We start from the raw sequence: 17,306 nt of genomic DNA, 5'->3' as shown, positions 1-17,306 counted from the left end.
ACACGGTGTTCTTATGATAACAATAATAATAATAATAATTTGTAGTATTAGTAGTAACTTGGTAATTATATTTTCTATGTAGGATAATTGAAAAGAGTACTTGAAACTACACACAAATTTTTTCCAGCCGAGTTCTCGAGTCGAGTTAAAAGATATCTGTTACGAGTCTTGTCGAGTTTCAAAGAAAACTCGCTTGAACTCGCTCGTGCTCATCCCTACCTGTCAGCGTGTAAAGATGTAATATATATGCCTATTTAGATTATTGTTTTAAACAAAATAAACATTTTAAGCATGATTTTTGTTTAAAACAAAGTACAAGCAAACATAAAAAACGTTCTTTTTTTTCTTTTTTTTAAACTTGTTTCTTTTCAACCACAGTATTAAGACAGTTGTTAATATACAGATATGAGTACCAATACCGGAGACATGATTTAAGTGAAACCAGCATTAATAGCGTTGAATTTTCCTTTGTGAGTGCTATTTTGCCGCTTTTCTTGTGGGAGGGATATAATAAGAAAAAGGACTAAAGTGGTGGGGCAACTAGTTAGTGTTGTAAGATGTTTAACTTAATATAGGACAACATTTCGAATATCACTTGATTTGCTTGTTTTTTTATATGGGGGTAATCTGATCCCGGGACACGATTACCCCCTCCATTATTTCCTAAGTTAATTGCTGAATCTCGTTTTGTGACAATTGTTAGTATAGACGTGTATGTACTAGTGTCTTAGATATGCTTTAAGTGAAACCAGCATTAATAGCGTTGATTTTTCCTTTGTGAGTGCTATTTTGCCGCTTTTCTTGTGGGAGGGGTATAATAAGAGAAAGGACTAAAGTGGTGGGGCAACTAGTTAGTGTTGTAAGGTGGTTAACTTAAGTATGGAACAACATTTCGAATATCACTTGATTTGTTTGTTTTTTTAGGGGGGGGGGTAATTTGATCCCGGGACACGATTACCCCCCTCCATTATTTCCTATGTTAATTGCTGAATTTCGTCTTCTGACAATTGTTAGTATTGAGGTATATGTACTAATGCCGTAGATACGCTTTAAGTGAAACCAGCGTTAATAGCGTTGAATTTTCCTTTGTGAGTGCTATTTTGCCGCTTTTCTTGTGGGAGGGGTATAATAAGAGAGAGGACTAAAGTGGTGGGGCAACTAGTTAGTGTTGTAAGATGTTTAACTTAATATAGGACAACATTTCGAATATCACTTGATTTGCTTGTTTTTTTAGGGGGGGGTAATCTGATCCCGGGACACGATTACCCCCTGCATTATTTCCTATGTTAATTGCTGAATTTCGTCTTCTGATAATTTTTAGTATAGAGGTATATGTACTAATGCCATAGATACGCTTTAAGTGAAACCAGATTTAATAGCGTTGATTTTTCCTTTGTGAGTGCTATTTTGCCGCTTTTCTTGTGGGAGGGGTATAATAAGAGAAAGGACTAAAGTGGCGGGGTAACTAGTTAGTGTTGTAAGGTGTTTCACTAAATATATAACAACATTTCGAATATCACTTGATTTGCTTGTTTTTTTAGGGGGGGGTAATCTGATCCCGGGACACGATTACAGTAGTAGGCCCCGACGTATGGCTAGCCGAGTCAGCAAAAATTTTCTCGATTCTGATTGGCTGAGAGAGGTCACGTGACGTTAGGCCCCGCCCACGCGGGAAATTCAAATTTTCAGGTCACGTGGTATGACGTCATGAGTCACCCTGCGGGGAAATCCCTCATTCTCTTTTATGACCGGGATTTTTGAAATTTGTTCCCTTTTACGGGTAAGATGTGTGATTCTGATTGGTTGATAGCTGTCACGTGATTTTAGACCCTGCGATATTTGAAATTCGTTCCCTTTTACGGGTAAGATGAATCCTTTGGTACCACGATGCTGATTGGCTGATAGAGGTCACGTGATCTTAGGCTCAGGGATTTTTTAAAATTCGTTTCCTTTTTATGGGTAAGATGAGTGGTTTGGTACCTTGAATTTGATTGGTTGATAGCGGTCACATGATCTTAGACCCTGGGATTTTGAAATTTGGGTATCCTCTTTGATGAGTACTTTGGTACTACGATACTGATTGGCTGATAGAGGTTACATGATCTTAGACCCGCTACACGGTGAACAGGTTACATGGTATGACGTCATGTTTTACCCTTGCGGGGAAATCCATCACTAATTCGTTTCCTTTTACGGGTAAGATGAGTCCTTTGATACCTGATTCTGATTGGATGATAGAGATCACGTGATTTTAGGTCCTAGGATTTTTGAAATTAGGGTGTCCTTTCTGATGTATATTTTGGTATCTCGATTCTGATTGGTTGATAGAGGTCACATGATTTTAGACCCGTCACACGGTGAACAGATTACATGGGAATACCCCTCACTCATTTGTTTCCTTTTACAGGTAAGATGAATGTTTTGGTACATCAATTTTGATTGGTTGATAGAAGTCACGTGATCTTACACCCCACCCCAATGCTAGAAATTCAGAGTGCTATGACGGCGATCCACCCTAGACCTGGATTTTAGAATTTAGTTCCCTTTTTATGGTTATGCGTAAAGTTCCCATGAAGGGTTCAACCTCCTCCTTAAATAACCCTTTTTTGGTATCATGATATTGTACTGAAGTTTACATTAAATATTATCGTTCTCTTTGACAGATAAGATGATTACCAGCTTTCTTACCTTGATGGAGATCCTGTCCTTGAATTAGTAGCCTATGTCTCTGGAAGTAACAATGGTGAAAGAGGGGTGTCGCTTGTAGATTTCTTATAACACATTGTTGTGAGTTTAAGCGATTTTTTAAACGCTCAGTAAGCGATTCATTAATGGAAACAGTGTTGCCAGATTTTTCTTACCTAAACTGCTCCGATTCTTTTCGAAACGGTTCCGCAGAGTGCAAGAAATTTTAAACTAAAAATTTTTTCGAACTAAAAAAATTTCAAAACTAAAAAATTTAAACAAAAATTTTCAAACAAAAAAATTTTCGAACTAAAAATTTTGAAACAAAAAAAAGTTTCAAACAAAAAATTTTCGAACTAAAAAAATTGAAACAAAATTCTGTCGAACTAAAACATTTTTAAAAACAAAAGTTTCGAACTAAAGATGTAAATCACATCTAAAAATTTTCAAATCAAACTTTTTATCGAACTAAACTTTTAAAATTTTCGAACCCAAAAAAAATTCGAACTAAAAATTAAAAATTTTTCGAAAAAATATTTTAAACTAAAAACTTTCGAACTAAATTTTCAAATCAAAATTTTTTGAACTAAAAATTTAAAAAAAAATTTCGAACCAAACCAATTTAAAAAATAATTTCGAACTAAAGATGTAAACCGCATTTGAAAGTTTTCAAATCAATTTTTTGAACTAAATTAAAAACCAAATTTTGGACAATAAAAATTTTTTAATTAATTTTTCGAACAAAATCATTTAAACCAAATCTTGGATATATTTTTCACCTTAAATTTTCAAGATTACCATGATTTGAAAATAAGTGTTCAGGGTTTCAAGAAATAATAAAACATATTTTTTTTCAACTTGTTGTATTTTAACGAAAGGTATGTGCTCTTCTCATACAATTTTATTAACATAATAAATACAGGATCTAGTTTAATGAATATGTTGGACGTGTCATCATCTTCGAATCTTGTAGACGTATCCTGTAAAGAAAAAGAAGAAACAATGGATTACTTTTTGAATTTCTTTTTTTCTGAAACAATAAAAACGAGTCAATATTGATAAGAGAGAAATAAAACTTACTCGTAAATGATGGATCTGTTTAGGCTCATCTTCATCCTCGGGTACGAGATGACACCATTTCAACCACTGATGTTGGTTTACGAACTATTCTGGGTACTGCATTTTTCTTGGTGTTGCTCCTTTATGGTCAAGATTTCCCCGTTGAATATGAGATTCTGCATTTCTTCCACTGATGGTGTTGGTGGTGGTTTATGAACTCTTCTGGATACTTCATTTTTTTCTTCTTGGTGTTGCTGCTTTATGGTCAAGGAGTGGAAAAAAAGGAAAAGGAAAAAAGAAATGGCGGCCTTATTGGGTGTTTACAGTTTTTTCTTCATCTTCTTCTTTTTCCAGTTCCAGTTTCCGTTTTTTAACGTACCCGTACGGAACCGTATCATAAGAATTGAGTTCTTTAAATCGACGTTTTGTGTACTGGATACTGTACATTTTTTCTTCTTTGCGTGTGACGATGGTATGGTCTTTGGTCCTGCATATCTTATGGGGGATAGTGATGGTGACTTGTCCACGGCATTGATTTGTAATCATTTCTTTTAGCGTGTTGAAATTTAATTGCTGTCCTGCATTGTAGTTTAATGTAAATCCTCTAATTTTACATATGTAGCAGGTGATGTTGGTATCTGGATTGTATATTTCTAAGCTGTAATTTTTCGGTCCTCCACTGACAAATGTCTTGATGTATGCTCGTTGGCCGTAAGACTCCATCTCATCCGATAAGCATCCCAAGTACGTTGAAGGTTCAATGGTTGGCTCCCCGGGCTTTTCTGTAAATATCACAGAATCCGTGTCAAAATATAAAACACGTTCCTGCAACATTTCCAGGTACTTGTACAGTTCCAGACGTGCCTGACATGTTGTAAATGCACCTAACACGACATTGGTGTTTCGGTTTTGAACAGGCACATGTTCATTGTACTCCCAGAACGCATACAACATCGTATCATTGATGGGTACAATTTGGTGGAGTTTAATGTCGGGGGAAGTGAGTTTTTCATAAAATTCTTCCGGCCGATCAATAATTGTGGTCTGGCTAAAGTTTGAACGTTGCGAAAGTTTTCCCCATAATGAGTTCACACAAAGCTTAGATAAACTTCTTCGTGCAGGATTATTTTCAATTTTGGTCGGATCCAATGCAATACCTTCACGCTTCAGGACGGTTTGTATGAATTTTGATTTGTCTTCTTCGGTCACACAGGAACTGGGCCAGCCAGACGCTTCCATTTTTGATTTCAAAAATGTATTGATATATTCCGTGAACAAGCCACCTGTTTTCGTGATGGGATCATATTGTTCAATGTCATAATCCCAAATTTCAAAGATTTCCACCGGTTGATATCCTAATTCTATTGCTTTCTGTATTTCATATGATACCCATGTTCCAGTGAGGCATCGCTCCTGGTCGTTGTGTGTACACGTTGCTGTAGGGTCTGGGTTCATTTCTTCGGCACACGCAGCACACAGTGGAAAGAGTAGTTTCTTGTTGCATCGGTAAGGCAGGAGACCATGATAAAGATGTTGACTTGGTAATATCGTCATTTTGATCAGACCATTGACTTTATTTATTGGTGGTATATTTTCATCACCCTGTAGATAAATTCTAGGATGGCCTACAGGGTATTTAGCACACTTATTTATGTAAGGATAAAGTGAAACAATATCGAAATATTTTATTACTTCCCCCGCTTTTTCGTCGACTTGGTGGTACAATTTCACGCAATTGGTCCTTCCTCCAAAAAAACTATCTCTTGGATTTAATGGTCTGCGGTTCATGTACGGGTGATTCTTCAGATACGTCGCCATTGCAGGATTTTGTTTTAAGAACTGATTAAATTCGCACTCCCACATTTCATGTACAATGTACCCCAATTCACGCAGTCTTGCATTTTTGCGTTGTGTTCGTTCATAACGGAATTCCATGGTGTCTTCTGGATTGCCATAGATGGGCTGATTACGGCCTGTAGTAATACATACTTTACACCCGTGATAAAAGCAGCCAGCATGCTCGTAGATGTGCTCCTCTAACGTCTCAGGATCTTGGTAGTAACCATCAACATGGAATCCCGCAATAAACACTTCTTTTTGTCGGGCCGCATGTAAGATTAGTTTTCCTTCGGTTTTTTCAATGTAGGCCAGCCATTGCATTGCAGCGATTGATTGGGTACTTCTCCATCGATAGCCATGTGCCGGTACAATTCCAATAGTGTTGGGTTTGAGGAAATTCCGGCGGAATACTAAATTGGAAGCACTGGCAATCGTGATCGTCTCCAAGAAGGGATTCACTTTGGTTTCTGTTTCAAATGACGTCATAAACGAAACGCATGCTTGTCGCAGTACATTGACATCTTGAATACAATATTTGATAATTTCTTTCTGGAAATCAAACGTATCATTACGATGATCGTTGTACCACTGCATGAACTTGTTTCTGTCTTCGACGGCCATTTCATCTGCACCATAATACTTTGTTTCTGGAAGTGGTCCAATATACGATTGATTTTCTTTCGTGTTGAAGAAATGCGGGAAGTAGCCTTTGGTTGCGGGTAAATTGAACGCTTTTGACAATTTACTTAATGCCATAGGCAAGAAGTTCAACGAGTCAATGAACGTCAGATTATTCAAGGTTAAACTCAGTATCTTGGTCCCATTTAATATGACGTCAGGTCTCCATTGGCATTGTTCGACCATGGTCTTTAGGATGAAATGTCCATCGTATCCCTTCGCGTTGTGAGCAAGACAGAAAATCCTATTTATATTGGGACGACGTTCCCGCAAGTACTGGAGAAAATCATAAATTGGATCCTCTCCTTGGAAAATATGCTGGCGCTGACCACACGTACTGCAAGACTGCTCGATATTAGCGTTTTCAACACATGCATAACACACTTGTTGTGCAACCAATAAATTTGGAACGTGTACATACGTATTATCGCCAATATTCGTGTCCTGCATAGATTCTATATCGTAAAAAATCAATAATGCTTTCTTTGCGTGCATGAGTGAAGGAACACCAGGTTTCAAGCATTGTCGATCGGGAAGCATATAACATTGATGGGATCCTGGAACAATCTTCTTACAAACATTGCAAAAGATCTCATTACAATCATGAATGCGTTGTCCACTTCGTACAAAAGAATATACTCTGTAGCATCTAGTACATTGCTTCACCATTTTGCATACAGGTTCTCCTTGATGATATACAATATTACGATGATTGTTAAAACATTCTTCGCCGTAAAATTGACGATTGCAGTCGTTGCACTGCACTAGCGTTTGATTCTTGTCGCATAGAGGTTTCTGTAGACATTTGGAGCATGTTACAGGACAATTTTTCACATGTTCATTGCGTTTACTATACTTTTTATGGCACGCCTCACAGTAGAAATTGGTTGCAAAACAAGCAGTTAAAGATTGGATGATATCAAAATGTCCAGCCAAACAAATCAAATTTATGGGAGTGCGATTTTCATCGTTGGGCCCCTCGTACATGATATCATGACCTGTGAAACTGGTATACACTGTAATTTTATATTCTTTGAGGTATAATTGGAATTGTCGTATTTCATTTACACTGGCACCATGATCCAAATTGACTCCTGCATTTGCACATAACGCATTCACTTCATCGTCCACAATACATTTCGATTGATTTTTATATTGCTTATGTCGTTTCATATCTGTATTCTTGTATTTTCTCAGGCCAATAGCAATAACAAGGGCGTACGCCAGACACCTTGAGTCTTGATTTTTTACACGTACAATCCCTCGCTTGGTACGTAATAACTCTTCGTTCTCCAGTACTCCTTGCCGCAAACCGCCATAGCCACGTGGAATATCCACACGATGGAAATGAACTGTGAATGGTTCGTGCAGGAGAAATGCATTGTTACTTTGTAAAACTCTTTCGAACGAGGCCCCCATCGTTTCCAGTGTTAGGTTTCGTGCTTGGCGAAAACTCACCCAAAATGGCTTATTCGTGTTGCGTGGTGATATTACCGATAAACCAACCATCGCCTCATCGTCGACATTGGATAACAAATGGTCTAGCATCGCTTGGAAACTGTTATGTACATACTGTATGATATCGGTTCCTACGGGCGGTGCGTTGAATTGAATTTCGAGCATTCTGCCCTCAATGTTAAATCGTCTATAATGACGAGTGATTTCATTGCGAACAGTAAAACCCGATTCAGCCATGGTTAATAAAAGGAGATAACAAACAAACAGGTACGATAAAATATGTAATGGGAAAAAAGGAATTGAGCAGCTTGATTTACTACAAAAGAAAAGAAGAAAGAAAAATCTTAATCACCTGATAAACAGGAAATCATAACATTCATGATAAATTCTTAACTAAGTAATTCATGTAAAGGTCCTGAGTTTGATTCCCTGGCGATGACGTTCAGAATCTCATTATGAAAGCACACGTACTAGAAATCAAAGTTGTTTTTTTTTAAATAATTATGTTACTGAAATGAGTGTTTTATTGCTGTCAAACTCGAGACCATTACATCAGCATGTAACTACCTATCATTCTATAGTGATAAAAAGAATGCATGAAATGAATGAATGTTTCATCAGTGCTGAGATGTGACAAAGTACGCGTCAGCATTTTTTCCACTCACAACGACCTTTAAATGATGCGTTTGCAAGTTGAAGAGACTCATCGAACATTAACGTTACGCATACGTAATTGTCGAAACAAAATCTGTATAGTGTATTTTTTTATTATTATTATTGTGACTAAGCGGTTAGCGTACATGGTTCGGACGTGGAAGTCCCTGGTTCAATCCTCGGTGGGTTTGCTTTCCACGTCGGGGGCATGTCAAGCCTTTTCTGTAATTTAATATTCTCACGCGTTATCATACATTCTTTTCAAAACTAAGCTAAATGGTTGACGTACACACCTCATAACACATAAACGTACATAAATCGTCTATAATGACGAGTGATTTCATTACAAACAGTAAAACCCGATTCGACCATGGTTAAAAATGAAAACAAACAAACAGGTACAATTACGGTAAAACAAATATGTAATGGGAAAAAAGGAATTGAGCAGCGTGAATTTACTACAAAAGAAAAGAAGAAAGAAAAATCTTAATCACCTGATAAACAGGAAATCATAACATTCATGATAAATTCTTAACTAAGCAATTCATGTAAAGGTCCTGAGTTTGATTCCCTGGCGGTGGCGTTCAGAATCTCATTATGAAAGCACGTGTACTAGAAATTAAAGTTTTTAAAAAAAAATAATTATGTTACTGAAATGTGTGTTTTATTGCTGTCAAACTTGAGACCATTGCATCAGCATGTAACTGACCTACCATTCTATAGTGATAAAAAGAATGCATGAATGAATGAATGTTTCAACAGTACTGAGATGTGATAAAGCACGCGTAAGCATTTTTTCTACTCACAACGACCTTTAAATGATGCGTTTGCAAGTTGAAGAGATTCACCGAACATTAACGTAACACATACGTAATTGTCAAACAAAATCTGTATAGCATAAATCTTTTAACCAAATATTCATGCACTATTTTTTATTTAAGCGGTTAGCGTACATGCTTCGGATGTGGAAGGTCCTGGTTCAATCCTCGGTGGGGTTTGCTTTTCACATCGGATCGCTGTCAAGCTTTCTGAAATTTAATATTCTCACGCGTTATCATACATTCTTTTCAAAACTAAGCTAAATGATTGACGTACACACCTCTGGCCTTGGTTCAATCCCGGGTGATTGCTCGAATATCACGTTAAGCTGAAGGGGACGCTAATGCTTTCAAAGGGAATCGAACCATATTATTCTCAGGCATAGTTTCTGAAATTTTGTAATGCATTCTTTTCAAACTAAGCGCACACATCTTTGACCATGGTTCAATTCCCGACGGGAGTTTACATTCAACATTAAGCTGAAGGGACGCTAAACCATATCATTTCTCGTGCTTACTTCTAATGTGTGGAGGTTCCTGATTCGTACTCCCACTTTCCCATTCCACTAATTCCTTCATAGCCTAAATATTTCGTACTAAAAGTAAAACAGTGTATTCGTGATCCGCCCACAAATATAAAATAAAAATGATTTTGGAATCTTGTGTGAAAAATAAAATCACACTGAACTTACCTCAAATTCAATGAACAAAAAGTCGGTGCAGTAAAGCTTCTTAATGAAGACACTTTTAAAAAAACAAACCTTCTCACTCGATAGTTGAGAGCGGTGTAGGATTTGAAAAATGAAATTTAGATTTTTATTTAGGTCACTGCGAAAACGATGTCATCATCAACCAATCAGAAACGAGGAAATTTATAAAATGACATCACAACGAACCAATCAAAACGCTCGCTGCTTTTGTCATGAATCACGAACCAAAACGATGTGTAACAATCGATCGTGACATCATTCACGTTTCTCAATAGTTACAACATCTAGTATCGCAATTCCGATGCCAATTCCCTTCTGCCAGGATCATGTCACTACTTGTCGTAACTGTGACGACATTTCATTTTCCTCATATTCCATACGAGAATGTCAATGTTTGCTTTTTTTCATAAATCATGCTGACACGTTCGTAGTAAAACAAAAGTAATGCGATCCGCTGACGTTTGCATTTTCAATCATATGTACTTCTATGTCTACACACAAAGAAGTCTATCAGCATTTTATTTTAATCCACGAACGAAAGCGTTACACTGTCAGATTTATTTTCTTAAAGTATATGTGTATCCTTTTCAAGAACCATGGTTCGAAACCCACCAAGCACGATTAAAACCGAATTCATTCATAGCTAAACGGTTAGCATACACATCTTTGGTTTGAAAGACCTGAGTTCGATTCCTGGAGAAACATTTCTTAGGATTTTTCTAAAACTTGGTTTAAATTTCTAGTTCGAAAATTTTAAAAGTTTAGTTCGATAAAAAGTTTGATTTGAAAATTTTTAAATGTGATTTACATCTTTAGTTCGAAACTTTTGTTTTAAAAAATGTTTTAGTTCGACAAAATTTTGTTTCAATTTTTTTTAGTTCGAAATTTTTTTGGGGTTCGAAAATTTTTTGTTTGAAACTTTTTTGTTTCAAAATTTTTAGTTCGAAAATTTTTTGTTTGAAAATTTTTGTTTAAAATTTTTTAGTTACAATTTTTTTAGTTCGAAAAAATTTTAGTTTAAAATTTCTTGTACTCTGCGGAACCGTTTCGAAAAGAATCGGAGCAGTTTCGGTAAGAAAAATCTGGCAACACTGTTTCCATTAATGAATCGCTTACTGAGCGTTTAAAAAATCGCTTAAACTCACAACAATGTGTTATAAGAAATCTACAAGCGACACCCCTCTTTCACCATTGTTACTTCCAGAGACATAGGCTACTAATTCAAGGACAGGATCTCCATCAAGGTAAGAAAGCTGGTAATCATCTTATCTGTCAAAGAGAACGATAATATTTAATGTAAACTTCAGTACAATATCATGATACCAAAAAAGGGTTATTTAAGGAGGAGGTTGAACCCTTCATGGGAACTTTACGCATAATCATAAAAAGGGAACTAAATTCTAAAATCCAGGTCTAGGGTGATCACCGACATATCGCTCTATATTTCACTCATGGGCTGTGGGGGGGGCTAAGATCATGTGACTTCTATCAACCAATCAAAATTGATGTACCAAAACATTCATCTTACCTGTAAAAGGAAACAAATGAGTGAGGGGTATTCCCATGTAATCTGTTCACCGTGTGACGGGTCTAAAATCATGTGACCTCTATCAACCAATCAGAATCGAGATACCAAAGTATACATCAGAAAGGACACCCTAATTTCAAAAATCCTAGGACCTAAAATCACGTGATCTCTATCATCCAATCAGAATCAGGTATCAAAGGACTCATCTTACCCGTAAAAGGAAACGAATTAGTGATGGATTTCCCCGCAAGGGTAAAACATGACGTCATACCATGTAACCTGTTCACCGTGTAGCGGGTCTAAAATCATGTAACCTCTATCAGCCAATCAGTATCGTAGTACCAAAGTACTCATCAAAGAGGATACCCAAATTTCAAAATCCCAGGGTCTAAGATCATGTGACCGCTATCAACCAATCAAATTCAAGGTACCAAACCACTCATCTTACCCATAAAAAGGAAACGAATTTTAAAAAATCCCTGAGCCTAAGATCACGTGACCTCTATCAGCCAATCAGTATCGTGGTACCAAAGGATTCATCTTACCCGTAAAAGGGAACGAATTTCAAATATCGCAGGGTCTAAAATCACGTGATAGCTGTCAACCAATCAGAATCACACATCTTACCCGTAAAAGGGAACAAATTTCAAAAATCCCGGTCATAAAAGAGAATGAGGGATTTCCCCGCAGGGTGACTCATGACGTCATACCACGTGACCTGAAAATTTGAATTTCCCGCGTGGGCGGGGCCTAACGTCACGTGACCTCTCTCAGCCAATCAGAATCGAGAAAATTTTTGCTGACTCGGCTAGCCATACGTCGGGGCCTACTACTATTACCCCCCTGCATTATTTCCTATGTTAATCGCTGAATTTCGTCTTCTGATAATTTTTAGTATAGAGGTATATGTACTAATGCCATGGATACGCTTTAAGTGAAACCAGCATTAATAGCGTTGATTTTTCCTTTTTGAGTGCTATTTTGCCGCTTTTTCGTGTGGGAGGGGTATAATAAGAGAAAGGACTAAAGTGTCGGGGTAACTAGTTAGTGTTGTAAGGTGTTTCACTAAATATAGAACAACATTTCGAATATCACTTGATTTGCTTGTTTTTAGGGGGGGGGGTAATCTGATCCCGGGACACGATTACCCCCCTGCATTATTTCCTATGTCAATTGCTGAATTTCGTCTTCTGATAATTTTTAGTATAGAGGTATATGTACTAATGCCATAGATACGCTTTAAGTGTAACCAGCATTAATAGCGTTGATTTTTCCTTTGTGAGTGCTATTTTGCCGCTTTTCTTGTGGGAGGGATATAATAAGAGAAAGGACTAAAGTGGTGGGGCAACTAGTTAGTGTTGTAAGATGTTTAACTTAATATAGGACAACATTTCGAATATCACTTGATTTGCTTGTTTTTTTTTATAGGGGGGTAATCTGATCCCGGGACACGATTACCCCCTCCATTATTTCCTAAGTTAATTGCTGAATCTCGTCTTGTGACAATTGTTAGTATAGACGTGTATGTACTAGTGTCTTAGATATGCTTTAAGTGAAACCAGCATTAATAGCGTTGATTTTTCCTTTGTGAGTGCTATTTTGCCGCTTTTCTTGTGGGAGGGGTATAATAAGAGAAAGGACTAAAGTGGTGGGGCAACTAGTTAGTGTTGTAAGGTGGTTAACTTAAGTATGGAACAGCATTTCGAATATCACTTGATTTGTTTGTTTTTTTAGGGGGGGGGGTAATTTGATCCCGGGACAGGATTACCCCGCTGCATTATTTCCTATGTTAATTGCTGAATTTCGTCTTCTGACAATTGTTAGTATTGGGGTATATGTACTAATGCCATAGATACGCTTTAAGTGTAACCAGCATTAATAGCGTTGATTTTTCCTTTGTGAGTGCTATTTTGCCGCTTTTCTTGTGGGAGGGATATAATAAGAGAAAGGACTAAAGTGGTGGGGCAACTAGTTAGTGTTGTAAGATGTTTAACTTAATATAGGACAACATTTCGAATATCACTTGATTTGCTTGTTTTTTTTTATAGGGGGGTAATCTGATCCCGGGACACGATTACCCCCTCCATTATTTCCTAAGTTAATTGCTGAATCTCGTCTTGTGACAATTGTTAGTATAGACGTGTATGTACTAGTGTCTTAGACATGCTTTAAGTGAAACCAGCATTAATAGCGTTGATTTTTCCTTTGTGAGTGCTATTTTGCCGCTTTTCTTGTGGGAGGGGTATAATAAGAGAAAGGACTAAAGTGGTGGGGCAACTAGTTAGTGTTGTAAGGTGTTTAACTTAAGTATGGAACAGCATTTCGAATATCACTTGATTTGTTTGTTTTTTAGGGGGGGGGGTAATTTGATCCCGGGACAGGATTACCCCCCTGCATTATTTCGTATGTTAATTGCTGAATTTCGTGTTCTGACAATTGTTAGTATTGAGGTATATGTACTAATGCCATAGATACGCTTTAAGTGAAACCAGCATTAATAGCGTCGATTTTTCCTTTGTGAGTGCTATTTTGCCGCTTTTCTTGTGGGAGGGGTATAATTAGAGAAAGGACTAAAGTGGTGGGGCAACTAATTAGTGTTGTAAGGTGTTTAACTTAAATATGGTACAATATTTCGTGTTTTACTTCATTTTCTTGTGTTTTATTTGGGGGGTAATCTTATCCCGGGGGTAATCTGGTCCCGCGTTATAGCCGGGATATCTTTACCCCCTAGTACAGTTTTACCGGGGGTAAAGCTGTCCCGGGGGTAAAATGATACCGTTACACCTCCACTACCGGACAAAGTGCACATATTTCAATACGCTGACGATACTGCCTTCCTTGCACTGGGTAATACCATGCAACAAATTAATACGCTTTTGCAGACAGCTATAGGTAATTTCTCTCTCTGGTGCACGAAGTGGCATCTTCACATTAACGCTTTAAAAACACAAGCCGTCGTATTTCTACCACCCAAAAAGTCAACTAGAATTCGCCGCATCCCCAATAGATTATCCATTCAAGTCGACCAGGTTCCCATACAAGCCAGTAATGGGGCGTTTACACTTTGTCGATTTAGTCGCACGACTAAATCGACTCGCTGCATTTGCCACTAATTCGAAGCAACTAGGCCGAAACAGATTGATGGATGTGTTCAATTATTTCAACCACAGAAAATAGAACGTCTTTTAATTCAGTTGCCAGTCGATTAGTGGCCTTCGATCAACAAGCGATTAAGTTGAAGTCCCGTTTACACGGTCGATTAAGTTGAAAGTGACGTCAATTCAACTGAATCGAACGCAAATCGACTAAGTGTAAACGCCCCATAAGAGAGCAACATATCTACGTGTAACATTTGATCGACATCTAACCTGGAAGAAGCACCTGGCATCAATCACTTGTAAAGCATACAATCGTTTAAATTTACTGAAACGTTTAAGTGGCACTCCTTGGGATCCAAGTTCTCACTACTTATAAGGCATTTCTCCGCCCAACTCTCACACACGGCCACACAGCCCGGGTATCTGCCCCAACCAGTTTTTACCACAAACTCCTAATACTTGAACGTCATGCCTTCCGAATTGTATATACATAGAATCAAATTACCCAGCCCTACCCAACATCTTTACAGTCTTATCACATTCCCTACATTACAGTACCATATCGAAAAACTCAGACTTACTTATCTTACTAAACGTTACCACGATCATCATCTTCTTCTTATGGATGCCATGCATCATTTAGCAGTTCATCCCACGCCCTTTTGATATATGCACACGCCCTTGTCATTATTATTTACCCTATATTGTTACACACTGCCAACGAATCTCCCAGACTTAAATCTCCTCGATGATTTTCATACTCATTTTCATCATCCGTTCATAACTCCATCTACTGCACAGTGATTCTCCTCTATCACTAACATGGGCTCCCCCCTGTCCACATCATAGCCTAGAGTTGCCCCTAGGCAAGAAGATACTCTCATGTGTCCAATTAACATTTACTATGTGTTGTGGCGTGTTTTGCACCTCATCTCATCTCTCACCCCCATCGTCATACAAATCGATACTACTTTGGCCTAGTGTTTAAATTATTTCCTTCTGCATCTGATTAAACTCTCATTATATTTTTAACCATCGCTTCTTGATTTATCATCCTTCTTTATATGTGTTCACATTTTCTCCTCATACTATGTATATTATGTGTTATGTATATTATATGATATATTTGTATTATTTTGTATGTCTCCCAACCCAAATGTTAAGGCTGCAAAAGCCTTAAGTCCTGTGTTTATTTATAGATTTTACTAAATAAAGATAAATTGATATCTACCTTCCCATAGACCATCCTTCATACATCCAGTATCACATTCTCCATAAAATTCCCTTCCCTAAAAGAGGGCGTAACCCTCTAACAGGGTGCTAGCCATCGGCTAGCTTGTAAAAAAATTATGCTAATTTCCGTATTCAGTAATACGTTAGTCAAGTTAACAACGATTGATATCGAATAAGGCCAGCCACAACTTTTCCATAGGAATGTCCAAGCGCATTAGGAGAAATTAATGTACGATAGTATTATTCTCTCTTTGAGCATGTTCTATGCTCACTAATTTCCAGGAAACACATGCATGACCTAACTATTACTGATAATCAAGAACTGAAATTTGGCAATTACCAATATCCACCGGTGAAAACTGTCAATACAAATTCCAACTTTCACCTAGTCCAGAGTGGTGATTATATCGTGCCTATGTGGATAGTGTAATCGCCTTTGGCTTGGGAGATCCAGGTTCGATTCCCGGCAGGAGCTCATGTGATTTGAATTCCATGTTAAGCTGTAGGTCCACGTCTCATATAGCATCACTGCTGAAAGGGACACTAAACTTAAATATAACTAGCATTATGTTAAGTTATAGATACATATACATCATTATAGTATCGGTGCTGGAACAGAGTGGTCCAAATAATAAAGAAGCTGAGTCATCTTAAAAAGTACGTCAAATAACTCAAGAAAAATATAATAAAACCTAGTTTATTTGCACTTCTGTTCTGATGTATTTTCTTAAATTAACTCCTCAGTCTTTTTGTCTTTATTTGTTTTTCGTAATTAAAAATGCAATCAGACCATAACAAACGATTATAATTTAATAATATGTATTATTGGCAATATATCATTGCTTCATGTGATTCATTGTTTTTTTTTTTTCTCAACATGTAGTCTATTCGGCCTGTACCTACCATTATGTAGTTCCTTGCTTTACTCCTTCCGTCTACATAAAACGTATTTTTTTCTTTGAATAAATCATTCTTATTTTTTGTTCGTATTTGTCTGGTTTTGATAAAAAGAAAAAAAAATATGTGAAAATTAAATTCCTTTGATTTTTCAGAAACATAGATGTTCTTTTCCCACGCTATCCAAGACTATATAATAAATGTTTCATGTGGCATGAAACACAGCCCCTAAATCACTTTCTCTAGTGTGGAAACTTAGTTTCTTTTTTCCTTTTCTCGTTTCAGTATAATTAGTACAGCATTATCAAATCTCATGAAGGAGGGGTTTGATGTCAAGGCCTTGCGAGCTTTTCGAGTACTGCGACCGTTGCGATTGGTCTCAGGAGTTCCAAGTAAGTATACATTAGAACGAATAGAAGGTGATCTTGTAAGTTTCAATATGACGTCATGCGTACATTATAGATAACTTAATCTGCGTCAGAATCCAGTCGTGTTCTATTTCTATCTAGTAAATCAATAGGAGTTCGGTGTCCTTGTCTCTGCATCTTGGTAACAAACGGTCGGAAAACTTATGAAAGGAGGATATGTAATATATCAAAATAAATAAACAATGTGTATGTTTTGATATTTGAAGTTTTTAACTTACTTG

The 17,306-nt window shown here is 37.1% G+C and overlaps 1 protein-coding gene across 22 annotated transcripts in view; it reads left to right on the top strand.

Moving 5' to 3' along the window:
- The window catches only part of Ca-alpha1D (Ca[2+]-channel protein alpha[[1]] subunit D), an 836,510-nt gene that overhangs the window by 533,034 nt on the left and 286,170 nt on the right, over positions 1-17,306 (top strand). For all 22 annotated transcript variants that reach the window (XR_014131916.1, XM_081762817.1, XM_081762798.1 and 19 more), the window contains exon 5: positions 16,943-17,049. Coding sequence is in view for 21 of the 22 variants with exons in the window: in XM_081762817.1 (XP_081618943.1) it covers positions 16,943-17,049 (107 nt within the window). In the remaining variant the exon portion in view is untranslated. The remainder of the gene's footprint in view (positions 1-16,942; positions 17,050-17,306) is intronic.

This window comes from Thermobia domestica, chromosome 6 (assembly GCF_964235325.1).
Source record: "Thermobia domestica chromosome 6, izTheDome1.hap1.1, whole genome shotgun sequence".
NCBI classification, from domain to species: Eukaryota; Metazoa; Arthropoda; class Insecta; order Zygentoma; family Lepismatidae; genus Thermobia; species Thermobia domestica.
The sequence above is the reverse complement of the archived record's forward strand: the minus strand, read 5'-3'. Positions and strand labels throughout refer to the sequence as shown.